Raw genomic sequence first — 27,082 nt, 5'->3', positions numbered from 1 at the left:
GGGGATGGTGTGGTCAGGGTGATGAGCTGTGTTGCTTTTGCGCCAAACATAACGTTTTGCATTGTTGCCAAAAAGTTCCATTTTGGTTTCATCTGACCAGAGCACCTTCTTCCACATGTTTGGTGTGTCTCCCAGGTGGCTTGTGGCAAACTTTAAACAACACTTTTTATGGATATCTGCCACTCTTCCATAAAGGCCAGATTTGTGCAATATACGACTGATTGTTGTCCTATGGACAGAGTCTCCCACCTCAGCTGTAGATCTCTGCAGTTCATCCAGAGTGGGCCTCTTGGCTGCATCTCTAATCAGTCTTCTCCTTGTATGAGCTGAAAGTTTAGAGGGACGGCCAGGTCTTGGTAGATTTGCAGTGGTCTGATACTCCTTCCATTTCAATATTATCGCTTGCACAGTGCTCCTTGGGATGTTTAAAGCTTGGGAAATCTTTTTGTATCCAAATCCGGCTTTAAACTTCTTCACAACAGTATCTCGGACCTGCCTGGTGTGTTCCTTGTTCTTCATGATGCTCTCTGCGCTTTTAACGGACCTCTGAGACTATCACAGTGTAGGTGCATTTATACGGAGACTTGATTACACACAGATGGATTGTATTTATCATCATTAGTCATTTAGGTCAACATTGGATCATTCAGAGATCCTCACTGAACTTCTGGAGAGAGTTTGCTGCACTGAAAGTAAAGGGGCTGAATAATTTTGCACGCCCAATTTTTCAGTTTTTGATTTGTTAAAAAAGTTTGAAATATCCAATAAATGTTGTTCCACTTCATGATTGTGTCCCACTTGTTGTTGATTCTTCACAAAAAAATACAGTTTTATATCTTTATGTTTGAAGCCTGAAATGTGGCAAAAGGTTGCAAAGTTCAAGGGGGCCGAATACTTTCGCAAGGCACTGTACATGTACACATTACCTCAATCACCTCGACTAACCGGTGCCCCCGCACATTGACTGTGTACCGGTACCCCGTGTATATAGACTCGCTAATGTTATTTTACTGCTGCTCTTTAATTACTTGTTCATTTTATTTCTTATTCTTATTCTTATTTTTTAAACTGCATTGTTGGTTAGGGGCTTGTAAGTAAGCATTTCACTGTATTCGGCAAATGTGACTAATAACATTTTATTTGATTAACAAGAATATTTAAGCAATATTAAAGTCCACTCTGCTCATAATTCAGAAAAGACACAAAGAAGAGACATTCAGGCTATTAGCCGTTGAAAAATACAGGCTGGCTAATTACTTCTCTTTACCCGGTAATTTGCCTTATGTGAAATATTTCAAAGACTTCCAAGGTAAAATATTTCAGATCATCACATTGAAATATGAATAGAAAGGGTGGATGAAGAACAAAGCTTGGGCGTACATTCTTATTTTCAGGATGCTAAATTACCATGCCATTGAAGTGGAATATAAACTCAGCAAAAAAAGAAATGTCATCTCACTGTGAACTGCGTTTATTTTCAGCAAACTTAACATCACCACCCTGGATGGTTCCGACCTTGAATATGTGGACATTTATAAGTACCAAGGTGTCTGGCTAGACTGTAAACTCTCCTTCCAGACTCATATCAAACATCTCCAATCGAAAATCAAATCTTGAGTCGGCTTTCTATTCCGCAACAAAGCCTCCTTCATTCACGCCGCCAAACATACCCTAGTAAAACTGACTATCCTACCGATCCTCGACTTCGGCGATATCATCTACAAAATTGCCTCCAACACTTTACTCAGCAAACTGGATGCAGTTTATCACAGTGCCATCCGTTTTGTCACTAAAGCACCTTATACCACCCACCACCGCGACCTGTGTGCTCTAGTCGGCTGGCCCTCGCTACATATTCGTCGCCAGACCCACTGGCTCCAGGTCATCTACAAGTCCATGCGAGGTAAAGCTCCGCCTTATCTCAGTTCACTGGTCACGATGGCAACACCCATCCGTAGCACGCGCTCCAGCAGGTGTATCTCACTGATCATCCCTAAAGCCAACACCTCATTTGGCCGCCTTTCGTTCCTATTCTCTGCTGCCTGTGACTGGAACGAATTGCAAAAATCGCTGAAATTGGAGACTTTTATCTCCCTCACCAACTTCAAACATCTGCTATCTGAGCAGCTAACCGATCGCTGCAGCTGTACATAGTCTATCGGTAAATAGCCCACCCATTTTTACCTACCTCATCCCCATACTGTTTTTATTTATTTACTCTTCTGCTCTTTTACACACCAATATCTCTACCTGTACATGACCATCTGATCATTTATCACTCCAGTGTTAATCTGCAAAATTGTAATTATTCGCCTACCTCCTCATGCCTTTTGCACACAATGTATATAGACTCCCCTTATTTTCTACTGTGTTATTGACTTGTTAATTGTTTACTCCATGTGTAACTGTAACTCTGTGTTGTCTGTTCACACTGCTATGCTTTATCTTGGCCAGGTCGCAGTTGCAAATGAGAACTTGTTCTCAACTAGCCTACCTGGTTAAATTAAGGTGAAAAAAAAACAAAAAAAAAACATGTGTAAATATTTGTATGATCTTAACAAGATTCAACAACTGAGACATGAACTGAACAAGTTCCACAGACATGTGACTAACAGAAATGCAACAATGTGTCCCTGAACAAAGGGGGGTGGGTCAAAATCAAAAGTAACAGTCAGTATCTGGTGTGAACCAGCTGCATTAAGTACTGCAGTGCATCTCCTCCTCATGGACTGCACCAGATTTGCCAGTTCTTGCTGTGAGATGTTACCACACTCTTCCAACAAGGCACTTGAAAGTTCCCTGACATTTCTGGGGGGAATGGCCCTAGCCCTCACCCTCCGATCCAGCAGGTCCCAGATGTGTTCAATGGGATTGAGATCCGGGCTCTTCGCTGGCCATGGCAGAATACTGACATTCCTGTCTTGCAGGAAATCACACACAGAGCGAGCATTGGTGGTGGCATTGTCATGCTGGAGGGTCATGTCAGGATGAGCCTGCAGGAAGGGTACCACATGAGGGAGGAGGATGTATTCCCTGTAAAGTACAGCGTTGAGATTGCCTGCAATGACAAGCTCAGTCCGATGATGCTGTGACACAGCCCATGACGGACCCTCCACCTCCAAATCGATCCCGCTCCAGAGTACAGGCCTCGGTGTAACGCTCATTCCTTTGACGATAAAAATTCATCCGACCATCACCCCTGGTGAGACAAAACCGCGACGCGTCAGTGAAGAGCACTTTTTGTCAGTCCTGTCTGGTCCAGCGAAGGTGGGTTTGTGCCCATAGGTGACGGTGTTGCCAGTGATGTCTGGCGAGGACCTGCCTTACAACAGGCCTACAAGCCCTCAGTCCAGCCTCTCTCAGCCTATTGTGGACAGTCTGAGCACTGATGGAGGGATTGTGCGTTCCTGGTGTAACTCGGGCAGTTGTTGTTGCCATTCTGTACCTGTCCTGCAGGTGTGATGTTTGGATGTACCGATCCTGTGCAGGTGTTGTTATACGTGGTCTGCCACTGCAAGGACGATCAGCTGTCCGTCCTGTGTCCCTGTAGCGCTGTCTTAGGTGTCTTACAGTCCGGACATTGCAATTTATTGCCGTGGCCACATCTGCAGTCCTCATGCCTCCTTGCAGCATGCCTAAGGCACATTCACTCAGATGAGCTGGGACCCTGTGCCTTTCTTTTGGTGTTTTTCAGAGTTAATTGCCTACCGTCTGTAAGCTGTTAGTGCCTTAACAACCGTTCCACAGGTGCATGTTCATTAATTGTTTATGGTTCATAGAAAAAGTGTGGGAAACAGTGGTTAAACCATTTACAAAGAAGATCTGTGAAGTTATTTGGATTTTTACGAATTATCTTTGAAAGACAGGGTCCTGAAAAAGGGACGTTTCTTTTTTTGCTGAGTTTACATGATAAACTGAGTACTTTTATAATAACACTGCCATGAACCTTGCCTAGGGGAAAGAAAGAATAGCCTCTCTTGTTTTGTAGATAGTATTTATTTGCTCCCTCACCCACTCCCAGAATGCTTCCCCAGAGATTGCCTGAAAGAAACATATTTGATATTTAAAGATTTTATCAAACTTGCCAATTTTCTTTTATAATTGACTGTGGGCATTGTCTTTATACATTTATGGAGAACTAACCCAACAGGTCATACAGATGATGATGTATTTTTAAAAAAATGGAGGGTTTAATTCTTATACTGAATTTAGGCTACCTTTATGATGTATTCATTTTTTTTAATTAAAATAAGTACACAAAATAACCTTTGTATTTACATGAGAGAAATGTTATTCGTCACATGCTTCGTAAACAAAAGGTGTAGGCTAACAGTGAAATGCTTACTTACAAGCCCTTCCCAACAACGAGGAGAGAAATAATATAGAAACATAATAGTAAAGTCAATCACGTAATAATAAAAGTAATAATAAATACACAATGAGTAGCTTGGCTATATACACGGGTCACCAGTACTGAGTCGATGTGCAGGGGTACAAGGTCATTGAGGTAGATATGTACATGCATATGATATAACTAGGAATAAAGTGACAGATAGTAAACAGTAGCAGCAGCGTATGTGATGAGTCAAAAAAGTTAGTGCAAAAAGGGTCAATGCCGATAGTCCGGCTAGCTATTCAATAGACACTATCACTATAGATTTGAACCTTAAAGCTTTCTATGTAGAAAGATGAGCCCATTTACCCTAGTGTTCAATTATATATATGATTAAAAAGAACATTTAAAGCAATAGGAAAGTCCTGTCTGCTCATAATTCAGAAAAGACACAAAGAAGAGACATCCATTCAGGCTATTAGCCATTGAAAAATACAGGCTGGCTAATTGCTTCTTTTCACCCTGTAATTTGCCTTTCATTATACTTTACTCTTTATAGGTGAGTCACAGTTCAAATGGAAGGAAATACTGTAAATTGTGAGGATTCTGATTCCAAGTCTGCAGATCACTCTATCTATGAATACTCTGAGCTCTACATGGCTTAAACTTACAAAACTTTCCTCCATCTCATTTCTGTTGCTATATAGGATAACAAGATAACAAGGAGTAGAAGCAAGTAAGTAAATCTAACCCTCTAAATGGTTCATTAAATGGGGAGAGAAAGTTGAACGCTGACTCTTTGAAACACAACTTTAATGAAAAACGGTGCCCAATGCAGTCAAAATGTTCCTATGTTTTGTATCATATTGTATCATTATGGCGTGGCAGGTAGCCTAGTGGTTAGAGCGTTGGGCCGGTAACCGAAGGTTGCTAGATCGAATCCCCAGGCTGACAAGGTAAAAATCTGTCGTTCTGCCCCTGAACAAGGCAGTTAACCCACTGTTCCTAGGCCGTGATTGTAAATAATAATTGGTTCTTAACTGACTAAATTAAGGTTTAAAATATATATATATATTGTACAACAGCTGATAAAACTAACACTGTAAAAATATGATCAGTGTTATTTCCTGATAGTTGCTGGTTGTAAATAAAATGTACCCAGGACCTTCTAATCAGCATGTTTTGCATGGGTTGAGTTTCGGCTTCCCTGGATACATCACTAGATTGTAATTAGGTAATAGACCAGTAACAAAGAGAGTTCCCAACCTTTCTGCCAAATAACAGCTAATTTTCTTTTTCCCCTCCCCAGTCAGACCACTCAGACAAACACTCCCAAATATTTTTTTTGCAAAAAAACTCATTTTGTTTCTTTTTGACAATTTAAATGGAAAACTGTTACAGTAAGGTTGTGACCCAGAATTTGAGATTGATATAAAACAAATGGCTGCAGTTCAGTTTAAAGCTATTTTGTCAACTATTTTGTCAATTGTATGAAGTCAATAAATTAAGGCACAGACACTTTTAGATCAGAGCCTTTTCTTCCTTGTGTTGCTGCCAGAGAGTAAGACATGGTGACAAATGATTTTCAAACAAGGCCTTAGAGGGAGCACGCAGCTCCAAAGCAGAGTAAATTAACAGCATCTAGAGGTGGTAGATAGCTGTGGCGTATGCTACTGCCCTGGGGGGACGCAACGTGAGCGTTCATCACGTCATCAATCACAAGACATGTAGTTATTTACTCAGTTTTCAAGTAAGCTGCCAAATGATAAATAGAATATAAAAACACAGGAAACAAGTAGGGTGTAATGGGATACTGTATAATATGGGAGAATAGTTCACATTAATGCAGTAAAAAGAGAGATGTGGTAGTCTATTGCGGAGAAAGCAAGACTTAAAGTGATACTTCAGGATTTTGGCAATGAGGCCCTTTATCTACTTCCCCAGAATCAGATGAACTGGTGGATAGCATTTTTTTTTGTCTCTGTCCCGTATGAAGGAAGTTAGAGGTAGTTTTGCGAGCCTTGGCTCGATACCCATAGACTTACAGCCACAACTACCTCAAACTTCCTTCATAATGGACACAAAGACATAAAAATGGTATCCACAAGTTCATCTGACTGATAAAGGGCCTCATTGCCAAAATGCTGAAGTTTCCCTTTATTGAAACCCATTATCAAAATGATTTTCATTGTTTGTGGTATTACATGAGCAGTAATATGTTTTTGTTGTTGCCAGTCACTTGTCTTTGGCCTGTTGCTCAAAAGTGAAGCCGTTGTGGGCTACATCATTACTATGTACAGCTGAGAAACTAGTTTAGTGCTTCACAGAGAAGAATCCAAATGTAAAAGCCAATCAGAATCAGAGGAAAATCTGACCTTTTGTTTATAGTATTCAAGCTTCCAGTAACAAATCATCCTCCAACTAATATAGAGCACGGTTTTCATGATCAACCATTCAAATATTCAGGATAAAATAGATCCCCAAGAACTCAGTGGCCTCTATCTTTCTTAAATGGAAGAAGTTTGGAACCACCAAGATTCTTCATAGACCTGACCGCCCGGCCAAACTGAGAAATCAGGGGAGAAGGGCCTTGGTCAGGGAGGTGACCAAGAACCCGATGGTCACTCTGACAGAGCTCCAGAGTTCCTCTGTGGAGATGGGAGAACATTCCAGAAGTACAACCATCTCTGCAGCACTCCACTAATCAGACCTTTATGGTAGAGTGGCCAGACGGAAGCCACTCCTTATTAAAAGGCACATGACAGCCCACTTGGAGTTTGCCAAGAGGCACCTAAAGGATTCTCAGACCATGAGAAACAAGATTCTCTGGTCTGATGAAACCAAGATTGAACTCTTTGGCCTGAATGCCAGGCGTCATGTCTGGTGGAAATCTGGCACCATCCCTACAGTGAAGCATGGTGGAGGCAGCATCATGCTGTAGGGATGTTTTTCAGCGGCAGGGACTGGGATACTAGTCAGGATCGAGGGAAAGATCAATGGCGCAAAGTACAGGGAGATCCTTGATGAAAACCTGCTCCAGATCGCTCAGGACCTCAGACTGGGGCGAGGATCACCTTCTAACAGTACAGCGACTCTAAGCACACAGCCAAGACAACGCAGGAGTGGCTTCGGGCCAAGTCTCTGAATGTCTTTCAGTGGCACATTCAGAGCCCGGACTTGAACCCGATCTAACATCTCGGGAGAAAAAAAAAAGAAGCTGTACAGCAATGTTCCTCATCCAACCTGACAGAGAGGACACGCTGAGAAAAATGGGAGAAACTCCCCAAATACAGGTGTGCCAAGAAGACTACCCAAGAAGACTCGAGACTGTAAAGTCTCAAAGGTGCTTCAATAAAGGGTCTGAATACTTATGTAAATGTAATACTCCTGTTTTTTTGTTTTTTATTAAATTGCAAAAACTTCTAAAAACATGTTTTTGCTTTGTTATTATGGGGTATTGTGTATGTGGAAAAAGTAAAGAAGTCTGAATACTTTTCGAATGCACTGTATACACTGAGTGTACAAAACATTCGGAGCACCTTCCTAATATTGAGTTGTAATCCCCCCATTTAGGCCATCAGAACATCCTCAATTGGTCAGGGCATGGACTCTACAAGGTGTCGAAAGAGTTCCACAGGGATGCTGGCCCATATTGACTCCATTGCTTCCCACTCTTGTGTCAAGTTGGCTGGATGTCCTTTGGGTGGTGGAACATTCGTGATACACACGGGAAAGTGTTCAGCGTGAAAAACCCAAAAGCGTTGCAGTTCTTGACACAAAACGGTGCACCTAGCACCTACTAACATACAGTAAGTATCCTGTTCAATGGCACTTAAATATTGCCCATTCACCCTCTGAATGGCACACAAACAATCCATTTCTCAATTGTCTCAAGGCAAAAACATCCTTCTTTAACCCGTCTCCTCTCCTTCATTTACACTGACTGAAGTGGATTTAACAAGTGACATCAATAAGGGATCATAGCTTTCACCTGGATTCACTTGGTCTGTCTATGTCATAGAAAGAGCATTTATACTTCATGTTTTGTATACTCAGCGTAGTGAGCCATACCCAGTCCGTAAGTTTTATATCGGGAGGTACCATAACAAAAAGTGAGTGCAAAAGGGGGTGACCAAGGGGGCTCTGAGGTACCGGAACGGATGGAAAATAATAATCACCTTTATAATAAAGCAGTGCATGCATATCATCGCATTTGCTTTGTGGCATAGAGCATTAGAGCAGGCCTGGAGTCGCTTATAGAAGTTGCACATATGAAAGAAAACAATTGTGCAAACTGAAAATCTGAAATCAATAAAAGCAACCTTGCCTTGAATCCATCAATAGCCTAGACCTACAGTCGGTGTGTATACACATATAGTTCAATATGAGGAGGAAATTATAGAAATGATGAGTAGCTCACTCGCCGGTGAAGGCGCTAGGCTTTTGGCTCTCTCTTGTTTTACATTATAAAACAGTGTTTGCTCAATAGGTCTAATTAGAAGTCTTCGAGTCTTCTCTTTTAAACTGGAACCATCTGCTTTCCAAACTGTGTTATCCCGCGATTTCATTTGATATAAAGGCTTTTTCTGGCTGCATGTAGTTCACTGACAGATTTGCCGCCCGGCTATATGCCTTGTGACTGTGCTACATAAACACAATCCATAGCTAGGTCATTTTTTTAAGATGCTATTGGTCCTCTGTGGCTAAATTATAGGCCTACTCCTGGTGTAGTATTCTGAATGATTTCATTTATTTCTGAACAGACAGCAGTAATTGTATAACTTTGGCAAAAATATTTCAATTAATCAGGGCTGCTGCAACTCCTTCAGCACCCTTCCCGCAGCTACTGTATATGTACATTTTTTTTTTACCTTTATTTAACCAGGCAAGTCAGTTAAGAACGTATTCTTATTTTCAATGACAGCCTGGGAACAGTGGGTTAACTGCCTGTTCAGGGGCAGAACGACAGATTTGTACCTTGTCAGCTCGGGGGTTTGAACTCACAACCTTCCGGTTACATAAGGATATATGAATGAGTGATGGTACAGAGCAGCATACAGTAGATGGTATCGAGTACAGTATATACATATGAGATGAGTATGAAGACAAAGTAAACAAAGTGGCATAGTTAAAGTGGCTAGTGATACATGTATTACATAAGGATGCAGTCGATGATGTAGAGTACAGTATATACGTATGCATATGAGATGAATAATGTAGGGTAAGTAACATTATATAAGGTAGCATTGTTTAAAGTGGCTAGTGATATATTTACATCATTTCCCATCAATTCCCATTATTAAAGTGGCTGGAGTTGGGTCAGTGTCAATGACAGTGTAGTGTTGGCAGCAGCCACTCAATGTTAGTGGTGGCTGTTTAACAGTCTGATGGCCTTGAGATAGAAGCTGTTTTTCAGTCTCTCGGTCCCAGCTTTGATGCACCTGTACTGACCTCGCCTTCTGGATGATAGCGGGGTGAACAGGCAGTGGTTCGGGTGGTTGATGTCCTTGATGATCTTTATGGCCTTCCTGTAACATCGGGTGGTGTAGGTGTCCTGGAGGGCAGGTAGTTTGCCCCGGTGATGCGTTGTGCAGACCTCACTACCCTCTGGAGAGCCTTACGGTTGAGGGCGGAGCAGTTGCCGTACCAGGCGGTGATACAGCCCGCCAGGATGCTCTCGATTGTGCATCTGTAGAAGTTTGTGAGTGCTTTTGGTGACAAGCCGAATTTCTTCAGCCTCCTGAGGTTGAAGAGGCGCTGCTGCGCCTTCTTCACGACGCTGTCAGTGTGAGTGGACCAATTCAGTTTGTCTGTGATGTGTATGCCGAGGAACTTAAAACTTGCTACCCTCTCCACTACTGTTCCATCGATGTGGATAGGGGGTGTTCCTCTGCTGTTTCCTGAAGTCCACAATCATCTCCTTAGTTTTGTTGACGTTGAGTGTGAGGTTATTTTCCTGACACCACACTCCGAGGGCCCTCACCTCCTCCCTGTAGGCCGTCCGTCGTTGTTGGTAATCAAGCCTACCACTGTTGTGTCGTCCGCAAACTTGATGATTGAGTTGGAGGCGTGCGTGGCCACGCAGTCGTGGGTGAACAGGGAGTACAGGAGAGGGCTCAGAACGCACCCTTGTGGGGCCCCCGTGTTGAGGATCAGCGGGGAGGAGATGTTGTTGCCTACCCTCACCACCTGGGGGCGGCCCGTCAGGAAGTCCAGTACCCAGTTGCACAGGGCGGGGTCGAGACCCAGGGTCTCGAGCTTGATGACGAGCTTGGAGGGTACTATGGTGTTGAATGCCGAGCTGTATTCGATGAACAGCATTCTCACATAGGTATTCCTCTTGTCCAGGTGGGTTAGGGCAGTGTGCAGTGTGGATGAGATTGCATCGTCTGTGGACCTATTTGGGCGGTAAGCAAATTGGAGTGGGTCTAGGGTGTCAGGTAGGGTGGAGGTGATATGGTCCTTGACTAGTCTCTCAAAGCACTTCATGATGACGGAAGTGAGTGCTACGGGGCGGTAGTCGTTTAGCTCAGTTACCTTAGCTTTCTTGGGAACAGGAACAATGGTGGCCCTCTTGAAGCATGTGGGAACAGCAGACTGGTATAGGGATTGATTGAATATGTCCGTAAACACACCGGCCGGCTGGTCAGCGCATGCTATGAAGGCGCGGCTGGGGATGCCGTCTGGGCCTGCTGCCTTGCGAGGGTTAACACGTTTAAATGTCTTACTCACCTCGGCTGCAGTGAAGGAGAGACCGCATGTTTTCATTGCAGGCCGTGTCTGTGACAATACAGAGGCGGATGCAAGATGCAAGCAACGATGGTTTAATGACTACAGTTTACAACAGCAACAGGACAGACAGACTGTACTCAGACGGAATCCGACCCAGGGACTAGGGCGCATCTTCCAATGATAGCGTGCTGAGAAATCCAGGGGAGTGTGTCCGGATGGGTAGGAAGGAGCACAGCAGATAATCCACACAAGGGCGGTGAGAGAAGAGCACAGACACACGACACAACCTCAGGGAAGTAACAACGATCTGACAACAAGAAACACTGGTTACAGAACATATAAAGGGAAGATAAGTGGTTCCAGCTGGAGCAGACAATCAGGCCGAGATTGGGAACCACGCCCACACAAACACGGGAGAGAGAGAGAGAGAGAGAGAGAGAGAAAGAGAGGCAGTGGATTCATGAACCGTGACAGTGTCAGTGGCACTGTATTGTCCTCAAAGCGGGCAAAAAAGTTATTTAGTCTGCCTGGGAGCAAGACATCCTGGTCCGTGACTGGGCTGGGTTTCTTCTTGTAGTCCGTGATTGACTGTAGACCCTGCCACATGCCTCTTGTGTCTGAGCCATTGAATTGAGATTCCACTTTGTCTCTGTACTGACGCTTAGCTTGTTTAATAGCCTTGCGGAGGGAATAGCTGCATTGTTTATATTCGGACATGTTACCAGACACCTTGCCCTGATTAAAAGCAGTGTTTCGCGCTTTCAGTTTCACGCGAATGCTGCCATCAATCCACGGTTTCTGGTTAGGGAATGTTTTTATCGTTGCTATGGGAACGACATCTTCGACGCACATTCTAATGAACTCGCACACCGAATCAGCGTATTCGTCAATATGTTTATCTGACGCAATACGAAACATGTCCCAGTCCACGTGATGGAAGCAGTCTTGGAGTGTGGAGTCAGCTTGGTCGGACCAGCGTTGGACAGACCTCAGCGTGGGAGCCTCTTGTTTTAGTTTCTGCCTGTAGGCAGGGATCAGCAAAATGGAGTCGTGGTCAGCTTTTCCGAAAGAGGGGCGGGGCAGGGCCTTATATGCGTCGCGGAAGTTAGAGTAACAATGATCCAAGGTTTTACCACCCCTGGTTGCGCAATCGATATGCTGATAAAATTTAGGGAGTCTTGTTTTCAGATTAGCTTTGTTAAAATCCCCAGCTACAATGAATGCAGCCTCCGGATAAATGATTTCCAGTTTGCAAAGAGTTAAATAAAGTTTGTTCAGAGCCATCGATGTGTCTGCTTGGGGGGGGATATATACGGCTGTGATTATAATCGAAGAGAATTCTCTTGGAAGATAATGCGGTCTACATTTGATTGTGAGGAATTCTAAATCAGGTGAACAGAAGGATTTGAGTTCCTGTATGTTTCCTCCATCACACCATGTCTCGTTAGTCATGAGGCATACGCCCCCGCCACTCTTCTTACCAGAAAGATGTTTGTTTCTGTCGGCGCGATGCGTGGAGAAACCCGTTGGCTGCACCGCATCGGATAGCGTCTCTCCAGTGAGCCATGTTTCGGTGAAGCAGAGGACGTTACAGTCTCTGATGTCCCTCTGGAATGCCACCCTTGCTCGGATTTCGTCAACCTTGTTGTCAAGAGACTGGACAATGCTGGGGAGTGGTGCGCGATGTGCCCTTTTTCGGAGTCTGACCAGAATACCGCCTCGTTTCCCTCTTTTTCGGAGTCGTTTTCTTGGGTCGCTGCATGCGATCCATTCCGTTGTCCTGTTTGTAAGGCAGAACACAGGATCCGCGTCGCGGAAAACATATTCTTGGTCGTACTGATGGTGAGTTGACGCTGATCTTATATTCAGTAGTTCTTCTCGACTGTATGTAATGAAACCTAAGATGACCTGGGGTACTAATGTAAGAAATAACACGTAAAAAAAACAAAAAACTGCATAGTTTCCTAGGAACGCGAAGCGAGGCGGCCATCTCTGTCAGTTAGGAGGAATAGGGGTGTGAATGTTTAAATGAAATTGGAATCCTTAACGTTAAGACAAATCACAAAAACACAACTGTTTTTTTTTTTGGAGGGGGGGGGGGTTCCCAAACAAAATTAAAATCACAGTGCAGTCTGCCTGCTCTATCTGATGCGAGTGTGTGTACAGTCTTCAGTCTGTTGCGTGTAGAATATCCTATCCTATTCATTGATGATAGGCCCTGCTGTACTGAAGTTGACTTTGCAAGCCAAAAAATGGTGAAATACAGCATTCCATTGCAAGATACAGCTTTTGATTGCAGATAGATGGGCTTAGAACACGGTTCTGACTCCGTCTGTCTGGTAGCCGACCAGCCTACAGTATACTGTGCCCCTCCCCTCTCTCTACACAAGTGTTTGCATTCAGTCACAGCAACTAATCAGTCTCCAGTTCCAAAAATACTGAAATTTAGGAGTTCATTCTAAGCGGAAGATGTATTTTCTTTCTACTAAATGTCTTGTTAAGTCACGTATTTAACAAACTGTAAAGCCCTTTTAAGGAGAAAGTGGTCTGTGGTTAGGCAGCAGGCATTTTATTGACAATTCAATTGCATTTCACAATGTTTCTACTTCATCATCTCCAGCACCATCAACATCAATTTATGTGAAAATTGTGGTTTTGTAGCACAGGAGGCTGCTGAGGGAAGGACAGCTCATAAAGATGGCTGGAATGGTGTGAATGGAATGGGATCAAACACATGGAACCCATGTGTTTGATGTGTTGAATACCATTCCATTATTTCCGTTCCAGCCATTACTATGAGTCTGTCCTCCCCAATTAAGGTGTCACCAGCCACCTGTGTTTTGAAGTAAAAAGGATAGAGTAAGATAAGCGTTTCCAATGACATCATCGACCAATTAGTAGGGAATTATTAGGCAATGCCTACTCATAATTGGTTAAAATTATATATTTGTTATTACAAAACATAGTAAAGCAATTTTCACATATGTTGATGTTGGGGTGGTGCTGGACATGATGAATTGACCATTTTTTTCTCTTTAAGGCTAAGTTGATCGTTAGAACATTTGTAGGAGCATGAGAAAACTTCAGAACAAAGTTGCCTACAAATGTTTTTGGAATTGATACAAACAAGCAATGCATTAAAAACATGCTTCAAATGAAAACCGATAATGGTATTCAAGCTTCCAGTAAAAAGCCATCATCCAACTATTATAGAGCCTGGTTTTCATGATCACCCATTCAAATATTCAGGATCAAATAGATTTGTACACCTACTCCTTAAATAATCCACCCCATGTTTTCTCTCTTGTAAGGTTGGCTCCCAATTTACCATTGAATTTGGTACAGTGCCTCTAATGACGCTCCAATACTGGACAGAGTGGTTGTGACTGCAATGAACTGAATGACGATTTGTGACATCCAGTTAACATGGATCATCGTCATCATCCTCCCCGTTCAATATCAGCTGAAAGTGAGGATCTTGCTACTATTGTTCAACTTTGACTCAGTAACCTAACATCATGGTACTAAGAATGATACACTACCGCTCAAAAGTTTGGGGTCACTTAGAAATGTCCTTGTTTTGAAAGAAAAGCACATTTGTTGTCCATTAAAATAACATCAAATAGATTAGAAATGCAGCGTGGACATTGTTAATGTTGTAAATGACTATTGTAGCTGGAAACGGCAGATTTTTTATCGAACATCGACATAGGTGAACAGAGGCCCATTATCAGCAACCATCACTCCTGTGTTCCAATGGCACGTTGTTTTAGCTAATCCAAGTTTAGCATTTTAAAAGGCTAATTGATCATTAGAAAACCCTTTTGCAATTATGTTAACATAGCTGAAAACTGTTGTTCTGATTAAAGAAGCAATAAAACTGGCCTTCTTTAGACTAGTTGAGTATCTGGTGCATCAGCATTTGTGTGTTCGATTAGAGGCTCAAAATGGCAAGAAACAACAAACTTTCGTCAGTCTATTCTTGTTCTGAGAAATGAACGCTATTCCATGCGAGAAATTGCCAAGAAACTGAAGATCTCGTACAATGCTGTGTACTACTCCTTTCACAGAACAGCGCAAACTGGCTAGAATAGAAAGACTAACCAGAATAGAAAGAGGAGTGGAAGGCCCCGGTGCACAACTGAGCAAGAGGGTAAGCACAGAGTGTCTAGTTTGAGAAACAGACGCCTCACAAGTCCTCCACTGTCAGCTTCATTAAATAGTAACACCAGTCTCAACATCAACAGTGAAGAGGCGACTCCAGGATGCTGGCCTTCTAGTTAGAGTTGCAAAGAAAAAGCCATATCTCAGACAGGCCAATAAAAAAAGGATTAAGTTGGACAAAAGAACACATACACTGGACAGAGGAACTCTGCCTAGAAGGCTAGCATCCCGGAGTCGCCACTTCACTGTTGACATTGAGACTGGTGTTTTGCTCATCTTCACAACAAAGTTGACTACAAATACAAAGTTGCCAATGTCTTTGCAATTGATTCAAACAAGCAACGCATAAAAAGACTCTTCAAATTAAAACCCACATGTCGGCCTGAAAATATTAAACCAGCAGCTTATGCCTATTTCAGTCATATTGTTTCATGTTCAATCAACTGAGTTATATTTTGCTACTTGTAGGCTACAGTCTATCATTTTCTAAACATATTTCATGTTGTGTATGTCACGCTCTGATCTGTTTCACATGTCCTTGTGCTTGTCTCCACCCCCTCCAGGTGTCGATTATTTTCCCTGGTGTATTTATCCCTGTGTTTCCTGTCTCTCTGTGCCAGTTTGTCTTGTTTGTCAAATCAACCAGCGTATTTGTGTCTCAGCTCGTGCTTTTTCCAGTCTCTCTTTTCTCGCTCTCCCTTGCCTGTCCTGACTCTGAGCCCGTCTGCCTGACCACACTGCCTGCCCCTGACCTCGAGCATGCCTATCGTCTTGTACCGTTTGGACTCTGACCTGGTTTATGAACTCTCACCTGTACCCGACCTGCCTTTTGTCTACCCCTTTTGCTATAAAAATATCGGAGCTCAACCATCTGCGTCCTGTGTCTGCATTTGGGTCTCGCCTTGTGCCCTTATAGTTTAGCCTAACATGCACGAAATGATGTGCCAAATCTTAATTTAGTGCATTATTATAGGATAAAGATTAGAATAAGCCACCTCAATATTTGCAGCCATAGGTGATAATATCTTTCTAGAAGCTGATCCGCCCTCAGAATTGTGGAATAATTATAATGTTAAGGTAAGATTTGAATGAACAATGCTGATCCGAGAGCAGAGTTGCCTTTCTTTAAATTCTATCAGTATCCACACATGCCTCAACGACGAAATAGGCGACCTTTCCATCTGCATGGTGTTTTGGGAAACACATGTTACATCTTCGGCCGTTGTAGAAAAGATGCAATCGTTATAACACTCGTAAGCCAAAGTTCAATCGCAATCAGGAAACCCAGCCTGGTCTACTCCTGATGGACCGTAGTACAGCTTTAGAAGTGGCATTCCTTTAAAGACAAGTAAAATGCCCATTCAGTGGTGCTTCGAAACTATCTCCAGAGGTTTCGTGTCGGCATTTAAAAATCCATAGTGCACCCTTACAGACAAACAAGTATGCTGTAGCAGAGACACATTCAAGGGTATATGACTATGGCAACTTCATTGCCAAGCCCTAGCGGTCATACACAATAGGACCATTATCTTATTTTTTTTTATATTTTGAGTAATATGTTATATTTCTCACATCCCTAGTTAGGACCATCAACTGGAAGGATTTAAAAGCTCAGATACAAAGGATAACTTTGAACTCAGCAAATGGTGGATGTGTGAAGACTGCAGTCATTTTGAGCAGCCAGGTGAAATTGCAATAAAAATGCCTTGCATACTCAGTGACTATAATTTGTGTTTCTCTAAATGTCATAGTTATAATGAAACTACCCGCACGTAACGAATGCAATCAGGGATATGGCTAAATAGATGTAGCTTCAAAGTCGCATTTGTTGAAGTGTGTATAATATAAGTTGAAGATTTTCCTGCACTTCAAAAAAGATCTATGTGCAAGCAGTACATTTCCTTTTGAGAGGTTATGAACCATTTAACAATTCAATTCAACTACACTTTTATGGTATTACATTTCCAAATGAGTTTTGTTTTTGCTGCTCTCTTATTGATTTTTTGCTCAACTTTAGTGCTTCTTTACTCCTTGAATCATGATCAATGAAACACTTTCAATGTCTAACATCAACCTTATAACGAGTGTAAAATGTTCCAGAACAATGTATAGGGAATACAAAATGCTTTGATATGGAGGATATTCAATGGCGATTATGATGGAATAAAAATACCGTTGGCCTATGTAGCCTCAAGATATTACTTTGTTTATAGCTAATATCACTCCTTGTAAAACGTACCTCATGAAACATATGGAAAAGTTGAATCGCTTACCTCACATCCACAGCATCCTCCATGACAGTCATATCAGTCTTGCACTTGGCTGAAGGGTTGATTGCCAGCTCAGCAGGTGGAATGACAAAGCTTTTACTTAATGGTAACCACATCCCTTCCCCCAATGTGTATGTGAACCTGAGGAGGAAAAATACACAGATTTTGACACATTATGGTACTAATGGAACAACATCATTGGAAACAAAGTAGAAAGAACATTGTCTACTTTGTCCACTTAATTTAGTATTTCAAAAGAGCTGGGTTTACTACCGCTTTGCTAATGCGTGTTTGTCTGAAATAAGCTGAATTCCAGGTCTTCTGGTGCCTTGTTGAGTGGTAACTCAGAAGATCAGTGTGGAGAACATCAGTGGTTGATTTAATTTCCTACAGAGAAATACAATAAAACCCATGGCCTGTTGCCCATATAGTCTTGGAGACGTTGGTGCCTTTGACCATTTGTTTGTCTTTCTCTGGATAATCACAAGCATATCCTCAGTTGTCTTCAAAAGGCCTTTTACACTCACTTAAACTAAAGGCTGATTGGACTATGGAGTAGCACATTATGTTTTTTTCTCACAGTCCAATAGTTTTAGAAATCTATCTCTGGCAATGGTGCATAGCATTCAACTAATAGTTCTCAAACTACACTGAACAAAAATATGAAGTGTTAGGGAAGATTCAGAATTTGTTGGTAACATATTTAAGATGTTTAATATTCATCAAATGTGTGTAAGTTACTTCTCATCAGAATGGTATTTTTGTATAATACTGTGGCGAGGTTGCAGTTATCTGTTCTATGTCGAGACTAAGTTGCATGGGCCGCAGAGAGGGGAGAGGTCAAAGTGTCATCATGTGTAAACATATCTTTTGCTCCACTGTGTGTGTGCCAGTTCACTCCCTACTTTTCCCATGGAGGATGGCAGTGTCTGGAAACATTCTATCCTCTCCGTGAGTTTGTATTTAGAGTTGGTTGTATCTAAATTACAATTTGATATATCCCTGTTGATATGGAGGATTGGTTTATGGTTCTGAGGTTGAGAGAGGAGACAAAGCTGAACAATGAATTATGCCGATGCTGTCTGACTATGTGTGTTTTTTGCTATTAAAGGAACTCAGCTGCAGTGTGTAGGGGGCTCTCAGAGAATTCACTGAGAGACACTGAATTACCTGAGAGTCACAGGATTGTGATAGAGCTCATATAATTAAAGATGGACTTTTATAACTAACTCTGACTTGTGTGTGTGGTTTGCTCCCATGATTTGGTAAATAGAGGAAATTTCCACGACAGAAGGCAACATGTAAAGTGTTGGTCCCATGTTTCATGAGCTGAAATAAAAGATCCCAGAAATTATCCATACACCCAAAAATATTTCTCTCAGATTTTGTGCACAAATTTGTTTACACGCCTGTCAATGAGCATTTCTCCTTTGCCAGGATAATCCATCCATATGACAGGTGCGGCATATCAACAAGCTGATTAAACAGCATGATCATTACATAGCTGCACCTTGTGCTGGGGACAATAAACGCCACTCAACACAATGCCACAGATGTCTCAAGTTGTGAGGGAGCGTGCAATTAGCATGCAGACTGCAGGAATGTCCACCAGAGCTGTTGCCAAATAATTTTATGTTTACTTCTCTACCACAAACCGTCTTCAATGTCGTTTTAGAGAATTTGGCAGTATGTCCAACCAGCTTCACAACCACAGACCACATGTAACCACGACAGCCCAGGACCTCAACATCCGGCTGAGACCAGCCATCCAGACAGCTGATGAAACTGAGGAGTATTTCTGTCTGTAATAAATTCCTTTTGTGGGTGGGCCTGGCACCCAAGTGGGTGGGATTATGCCATGGCTGACCCCTGCCCAGTCATGTGAAATCCATAGATTAGGGCCTCGTGAATTTATTTAAATTGACTGAATTCTGTCACAGTTTCTGTTTTATTTGATTGTTGACCCTAACCGCTGGAGGGCACCCTTACCTTGTTTTCCGGTTTCCCTGATCATTACTTATTGGTTTCACATGTTTTAATTAACTTCTCTGTTCACCTATTATTATTATTATATATTATTCACCTGGTTGCCTTGCTATTTAGGTTCCTCAGTTGGCCTGTATTTGTGCTTAGGTCTCATGTTTTGTTAGTGTATTCTTGTGCGGTCGCCTTGTTTTTGTCAAGACTTTAAGTAAAAGGGTTTGAGTTCATGGGTTTGAGTTCATACAAGCATTATTGTATCAGTATATCTTAGCTAATCCAACAATGAACATGCCGAATTCCACCATTTACGGTCGGAACTCACGCACCATGGAACTGTGATTGGTCTCTATCAGGTGCGGCTGCAGATGTAACAGGGTTATTGGTGATTCCCCTTGCCACTTTATTGTTAAGCCAATGGGTTTTTGGTTTGAGTTTGTCTTGCCTTCACCTACTCAACACGGCATCTTATTGGCTGGTTTGCGTAGCTTGCTTACGAGGGGGATGTTCCAGTTAGAATCGTCCCAGTGAACAAGCACCAAACCAGCGGTAAGTTGTTGGTTGCAAAGCGCCTGAGGCCATCTGTGCTTTGCTCTCGTTCAATGTAACAGAATAACTTTACGTCCGTCCACTCGCCCATACCCGGGCGCGAACCAGGGACCTTCTGCACACAACGACAACAGTCACCCTCGAAGCATCGTTACCCATCGCTCCACAAAAGCCGCGGCCCTTGCAGAGCAAGGGGAACTACTACTTCAAGGTCTCAGAGCAAGTGACGTAACCGATTGAAACGCTATTTAGCGCACACCGCTAACTAAGCTAGCCGTTTCACATCCGTTACACTCACCCCCCTTTTGACCTTCCTCCTTTTTCCGCAGCAACCAGTAATCCGGGTCAACAGCATCAATGTAACAGAATAACTTTACGTCCGTCCCCTCGCCCATACCCGGGCGATTTAAGAACTCTTGTGTCCGCTCTGCAGACAGGACAGATGAGAGCAACAGCTGCTGCACCTGTGGCTGTTCCTAATCCTCCACTTTCTACCAGCTCAGCATCTTCCTCCCTTCGGGAGCCTCATCTTCCTGCACCGGAGCGCTATGAGGGGCATCCTGGGATGTGTCGTGGGTTCCTGCTCCAATGCTCGCTGGCCTTCAAGTTGCAGGCATTAACGTTTCCCACCGAGCGTTCCAAAGTGGCATATGTCATCTCCTTGCTCTCAGGAAGAGCTCTGGACTGGGCCACGGCCATATGGGAGCAGCAATTAGACATTTGTTTTAATTGGCAAAGCTTCACCCAGGAGATGAGGGTTTTTGATCACACCATCAGAGGCAGGAACGCTGCTCAAAGACTCATTGTGCTTCGGCAGGGCAGCTGGAGCATAGCTGATTACGCCATTGACTTTCGGACGCTCGCTGCTGAGAGCAGTTGGAATACAGATGCACTTCACTCAGCCTTTCTGAACGGACTCAGCAAGGTTCTCAATGATTAACTGGCTTCCCGGGACAACCCTGACACTCTGGATGTGCTTATCGTTCTGGCCATCCGGATTGACAACCGGCTTTGGGAACGTCGTAGTGAGAGGACGGAGAGGTTCCGAGTGGTCTCCAGTGTTTGGGTCCCATTGAGGGAGTTCCACTGCCTTATGCTGCATCTGCTTGTTCTGTACCCTGTCAGAGTTCTCAATTTGGCTCTGGTTCTCCTTCATATCCTTCAGAGGAGACGATGCAATTGGGAGGCACCAGACTTTCCGCTCTGGAGAGAAGGAGCAGGATTAACGAGCAACATTGCCTTTACAGTGAACAGTCTGGACATTTCTGTGCCTCCTGGCCCGAGCTGACGGGAAATGGGATGGCTCGTCAGTAGACGGGAGAATACTGGCGAGTCAGTCTCCAGCTGCCGACACGGTACGCTCCTTTCTTCCGACCAACCTGCACTGGGACAATGGGCATTTGGACATTCTTGCTTTCATAGATTCTGGGGCTACCAGCTGTTTTCTGGATCTCACAATAGCTCGCCAAGAAGGGCTGCCCCTCACTAAGCTAGACATTCCATTGTTGGTCACTGCGCTGGATGGTCAACCCCTAGGGTCTAGGAAGGTGAAGCAACTCACCATGCCTATTCAGCTATGAGTTCTGGATTATCATGTGGAGTTTATCCAGTTACATTTGGTGGAGTCTCCTGAGCTTCCCCTGGTTCTTGGACATCCGTGTCTTTCTATCCATAATCCTCAAATTGACTGGCCCTCGGGAAGAGATCTAGGATGGAATCCTTCATGCCAGTCCACCTGCCAGCAACGCTCCCCACATCTTTCCGGCCCTGCTCGTCTGGAGGCTTCCGATTTCTCCTGTTCCCCCAGCTTGGGATGACAAGCCTGATCTTTCCTGCGTACCTCAGGATTACCGGGATCTGGGTCAGGTCTTCAGCAAACGAGCACACGTCCTGGTAATCCATCTGTCCCCACAGACTTGTGAATGTTGACCTGTTTAAAGGTCTTTCTCACGTTGGCTATGAAGAGCTTGATCACACAGTCGTCCGGAACAGCTGATGCTCTCATGCATGCCTCAGTGTTGCTTGCCTCAAAACGAGCATAGAAGTGAATTAGCCTGTCTGGTAGGCTTGTGTCATTGGGCAGCTCGCAACTGTGCTTTCCTTAGTAGTCTGTAATAGTTTGCAAGCCATGCCACATAAGACGAGCGTTGGAGCCGTCTAGTAGTAGTATGATTCAATCTTAGCCCTGTATTGACACTTTGCCTGTTTGATGGTTCGTCGTAGGGCATAGCAGGATTTCTTATAAGCTTCAGGGTAAGAGTCCCGCTCCTTGAAAGTAGCAGCTCTACCCTTTATTTCAGTGCGAATGTTGCCTGTAATCCATGGCTTCTGGTTGGGGTGTGTACGTACAGTCACTGTGGGGACGACGTCCTCGATGCACTCATTGATAAAGCCAGTGACTGATGTGGTGTACTCCTCAATGCCATCGGAAGAATCCCGGAACATGTCCTGTAGTGTAGTTTTGTCCTGTAGTTTAGCATCTGCTTCAACTGACCACTTTTTTATAGACCGAGTCACTGGTGCGTCCTGCTTTAATTTTTGCTTGTATGCAGGAATCAGGAGGATAGAATTGTGGTTGGATTTACCAAATGGAGGGTGAGGGAGAGCTTTGTACGCATCTCTGTGTGTGGAGAACAGGTGATATAGAATTTTTTCCCTCTGGTTGCACCATCTGCCTTCTGCGGATCCTCTGCACCTGCGTCTCTTCTTCTTGTAAATAACTGGGATGTTGGCCTTGTCAGGTGTTCGGAGAATGTCCTGTGCGTCCTGTTTGTTGAAGAAAAAATCTTTGTCTAGTCCGAGGTGAGTGATCGCTGTCCTGATATCCAGAAGCTCTTTTTTTGCTGTAAGATACGGTTGCAGAAACATTATGTACAAAATAAGTTAAAAATAATTCGGAAAAAAACACATAATAGCACAATTGGTTGGGCGCCCGTAAAACTGCTGCCATTTCTTCTGGCGACATTTGGATTTGCCCTTACCTCTGCTTGCTGTGTTTCTCTGTGCCTGGGTTCGAGTTCGTACAAGCATTATTGTAACAAATTCCTTATATGAACTGTAACTCAGTAAAATATTTGAAACTGCTGCATGTTGTGTTTCTATTTTTGTTCAGTATATTATCGATATGTCTGTTGGTGTACATAGATACAGCACATACAAACCTACAACTCACTTTAATTAGAAATGATTAACTTACCAAACATTGCACAGCAACGCGTACAACAACATTCAAGCCAAGTGACTTACTTTTTGTATGTATGTACAGTAACTGTGTAATTGATAGATGCACACACACTCACATTACATGTTCATGTTTTTAAATGTATGTAACTTGTCAAGGACTTTGACCCAAGCAGGACTAGCTGTCTCCATCGGTGTCGGATAATGGGGATCCTAATACAAATCTAAATCAAGTCTAATAAGAGCTAGGCATGAGTCAATTAAAAGTCTCACAACACAGAAGACCAGACCAGATACAATAAAACAATTAAGTTCTGGAGAGCAATTGAAGTCTGAAGTCCAAGCATTCCCAAAGGATTATTGATAAACCCTTGAACTTACTTTAGAAAGGCTTCAAAATGAATCTCAAAGTGAAACTGTTCATGAGTCGATAGACACCAGCAAATTCAGCAAAATGTATTTCTCAAACAGGGCGTTCTTCTATTTGACACCAAATGTAGTAGTATAATTTCTTATATATTATGAATCATTCTCGCACAAAAAAAAGGACTTGTTGATTAAAATGGTTAACGACCATTTTTGCAGACTTAACGTTTTTTTGCATCTCACATTGTTCAATTTACATCTAATAAAATGCTAACTTAGCATAAGAAAAGGGCACCCGATCACAAGCACTGCATAGACTACTAGTCACTTTAGGAAGGGAATGATTAAAGTGCTGTAAAAGAGAGCATTAATTATCTCACTCCAATTACCTCCCCTCTTTCCAACTGGAGTGTTATATGAATCAAACTCCCTCAGTCCTACCATTTAATATCATGCACTGGATTCTTCCAAGTGATAATGGGCAGCTAGTCAAGTCTACTAAAACTGTATTCTAGGAGATATTTATATACATTGTGGTATAGGATGATGCCAATCTGAAACTGAAGGCTATCAACAAGAAATCCCTTCAGCAACAGAAGCTTATGGAACAGTCGCAATAGAACACTCGTCACTGGAGTTGGTGTGCACAGGAAGGAATAACAAGAGAAAGCAGCCTTTGAGGGTGAACCCCCTCCACCCATTCAGGACAGGTGTTCTAAGTGATAGCAAGACATATTTTCTTCCAGTACTTAATCTGGTTTCTGTCCAAGCCGTGCCCTAGCACTGGGACAGCTTGCAAATGGCGTCAACTAATTGAACTCTAACAAGTTTGTTATCTAGATGCTAGACTCTTCTTTGTCTAAGGGACACACAATTACGGATCACCATGTTATCAGATATTGTTGACGAACTAATACGTACGGGAGCTGATTTTTTTATTAACATGCTGCTCCTGATTCATGTTATCCCCAAGCTCAGCAAACAACAAAACATTGTAATTTTGTATTCTACTTATGAGTGCAATACTGTTTTGTTGAATTGTAATACACGGATGGGTGACTTGGCAAATGGGCAGCCACAAAAAACATTCATTACGTGTGCACGGTTTGAATATAACTGTCTGAGAGGGGTTCAAAGAGGAGCCTGGGACATTTTAATTTGGATGGATGTTGGCGTGAAACGCTTGAGCACAAAGTTACTTTAAACCTGACGCTGGACAGAATATTGGCCCCCTGCAGACTAACATTCCAAAGAGGAAACCAATGTGTCAAAGAGCCTCATAGAGATGTTTGTATGATGGCTGCTCTCAATGACTAACAAAGACAGTGCTTAAAAAACATGAGAGTGACTAAATCATCCATGTGAAAATATAATCTATGTCCCAAATGGCACCCTATTCCCTGTGGACCCTGGTCACAAGCAGTGTCCTTTAGCGAATATGTCACCATTTGGGACTCACACTATGTTCTTTGTTGAGAGCAGTGGTAAGCAGCATAATCAGTATTGTTGTTCTTTCATTGGCGTTTGAAGAAACATGTCTTGTACAAAACAGGAGGCATATACTGTATGCCTCCATATACCTACCCAGGCTTTCTCAGTATCCATTTGAAAACAACTGTGATGGTGAATATCATAGAACGCAAATGCTCCCTTTCTGTTGACCAAGAACATTGTGCGAGATAACTTTATTCTGTGGTAACGTGAGGTTGCATGTTTTCTACAAAATCACGTTCTCAATCATTTCACTGGTCATACAACATCAGTACAAGAACAGAAAGTTTTTATTTCAAATGGATGACACATGTTTAATGCAAGGCTCAAATGTATGTACAGCAAAGCAATGTCAGTCAAATTAGAACTAGAGAACTACACTGAAACTCTTATTTCAATGCTGTGTGTGCATGTAGCTAAACTCTTAAAATCAATTTTATGCCTTACACATAAAACAGAATTAATTGTATTTCAGTTCAGGGAATGTTTGGAAATAAATGAAATCCCTCAATGAAAGATGATTCTCTTGGTAAACATACCCCCAGTAGATCTCAAATGGTAAAAAGTGAAATGCTGATTTGTTGTGATTTTCATGCTGTAAAGAGTGATACAATTCAATGATGCTAGCTTTTCTTCATTCCATTAAAACAACTCAACAACATGACTCAGCTCCAACTATGAACTCAGCTTCCAGATTGGAGCTTTTTAGTGTTGAGTAGTTTTCAAAACATTGAAAGTCTGTCCTGAAAAGTTGTTTGGAGAGAATAGGAACACAGTATTTTGTTACTAGTTTAAAATCTATAGCTCTCACTCCGTTCTATGCCATCTTTAAATGTGATCTGTCATGCTATTATGATAAAAAGTTTTCCTATTGTAAAGAAAACATTCCAATGGGTCAATATCATATAAAATCTCAGAAAAAAAACATTTGAAACAGAATTTCATGCTGTTTTCAAAAAGTTTTACCCATAGAAATGTGTTCTGGTTAATACATGTGTACAGTGAGTTCTTACCTGAAAATGCGATCAGATGGTTGTTCTCCCATAACCAGATCAAAACCACGCTGGAAAATAGTATAAGGCCAGGGTCTGGTGACAAATAAGGAGAGAGTTAGACTTATATTCAGTCAAAACCAGTAACGTGGTTTACGAGACAAGAATGAAATGACTGATTGAAGAAAGAAACTTATTTTACTACTTTAAGTACAGTGTAACAATGAGTAATCACAGCACGTTACACTGCAATACACAAAACACAACCCAATCCACTGCCTGTTCACACCGCTACCATCCAGAAGGCGAGGTCAGTACAGGTGCATCAAAGCTGGGACCGAGAGACTGAAATACAGCTTCTATCGCAAGGCCATCAGACTGTTAAACAGCCATCACTTACACAGAGAGGCTGCTGCCTACATACAGACTTGAAATCATTGGCCACTTTAATACATGGATCACAAGTCACTTTAATAATGCCACTTTAATAGCGGAATTGTTAGATGACTTGTTAGGTATTGTTGCATTGTCGGGAAACTAGAAGTACAAGCATTTCGCTACACTCACAATAACCTTGTGTATGTGACCAATAAAAATTGATTTGATTTGATTTGTTTGTCTTCAGTTTTCCCTGAAATATTTATTTATCTATTCTGCTCAAATAGTAAACAAGTTCGGGAATCTTTTCAGCACTGCATCTCCTGACAACATTTCAACCAATCCCCCAAAATTCGTCAGATCAAAAGTAGCACTATGACAGATGCTGCGGGTAAACACACTGATAGAAAAATGTGTTCCTCCGTGGCCTGAGATGGAATGTGACTTAGGCTCGTGTCTATTTACCCAAGCTGGGAGTGGAGAGGGGAAGAATGATGGAGATTAATAGACACAGGCAGCTTGGGGACTTGAATCTGCTACAGTGTGAGAGAAAATGTGACAAGGAGGTGCTGCCTCTGAGTAAGCTGTTACAATAGGCAAAGGGCCAGCTAAAACCTGATAACGGCCTCACATGAGAGAGGCCATTC

The 27,082-nt window shown here is 42.6% G+C and overlaps 1 protein-coding gene across 9 annotated transcripts in view; it reads right to left on the bottom strand.

Annotated features, from left to right (window-relative positions):
• The window catches only part of LOC118394640 (astrotactin-1), a 273,688-nt gene that overhangs the window by 157,041 nt on the left and 89,565 nt on the right, over nucleotides 1–27,082 (bottom strand). For all 9 annotated transcript variants that reach the window (XM_035788061.2, XM_035788064.2, XM_035788062.2 and 6 more), the window contains 2 exons: nucleotides 26,079–26,153; nucleotides 17,503–17,640 (listed from right to left, as the gene is read on the bottom strand). In XM_035788061.2, coding sequence (XP_035643954.1) covers nucleotides 17,503–17,640; nucleotides 26,079–26,153 — 213 coding nt within the window. The remainder of the gene's footprint in view (nucleotides 1–17,502; nucleotides 17,641–26,078; nucleotides 26,154–27,082) is intronic.

The sequence above is a fragment of the Oncorhynchus keta genome, chromosome 15, assembly GCF_023373465.1.
Source record: "Oncorhynchus keta strain PuntledgeMale-10-30-2019 chromosome 15, Oket_V2, whole genome shotgun sequence".
Classification (NCBI taxonomy): Eukaryota; Metazoa; Chordata; class Actinopteri; order Salmoniformes; family Salmonidae; genus Oncorhynchus; species Oncorhynchus keta.
Note: the sequence above shows the minus strand (reverse complement) of the source record. Positions and strands in the feature narration are given on the sequence as shown.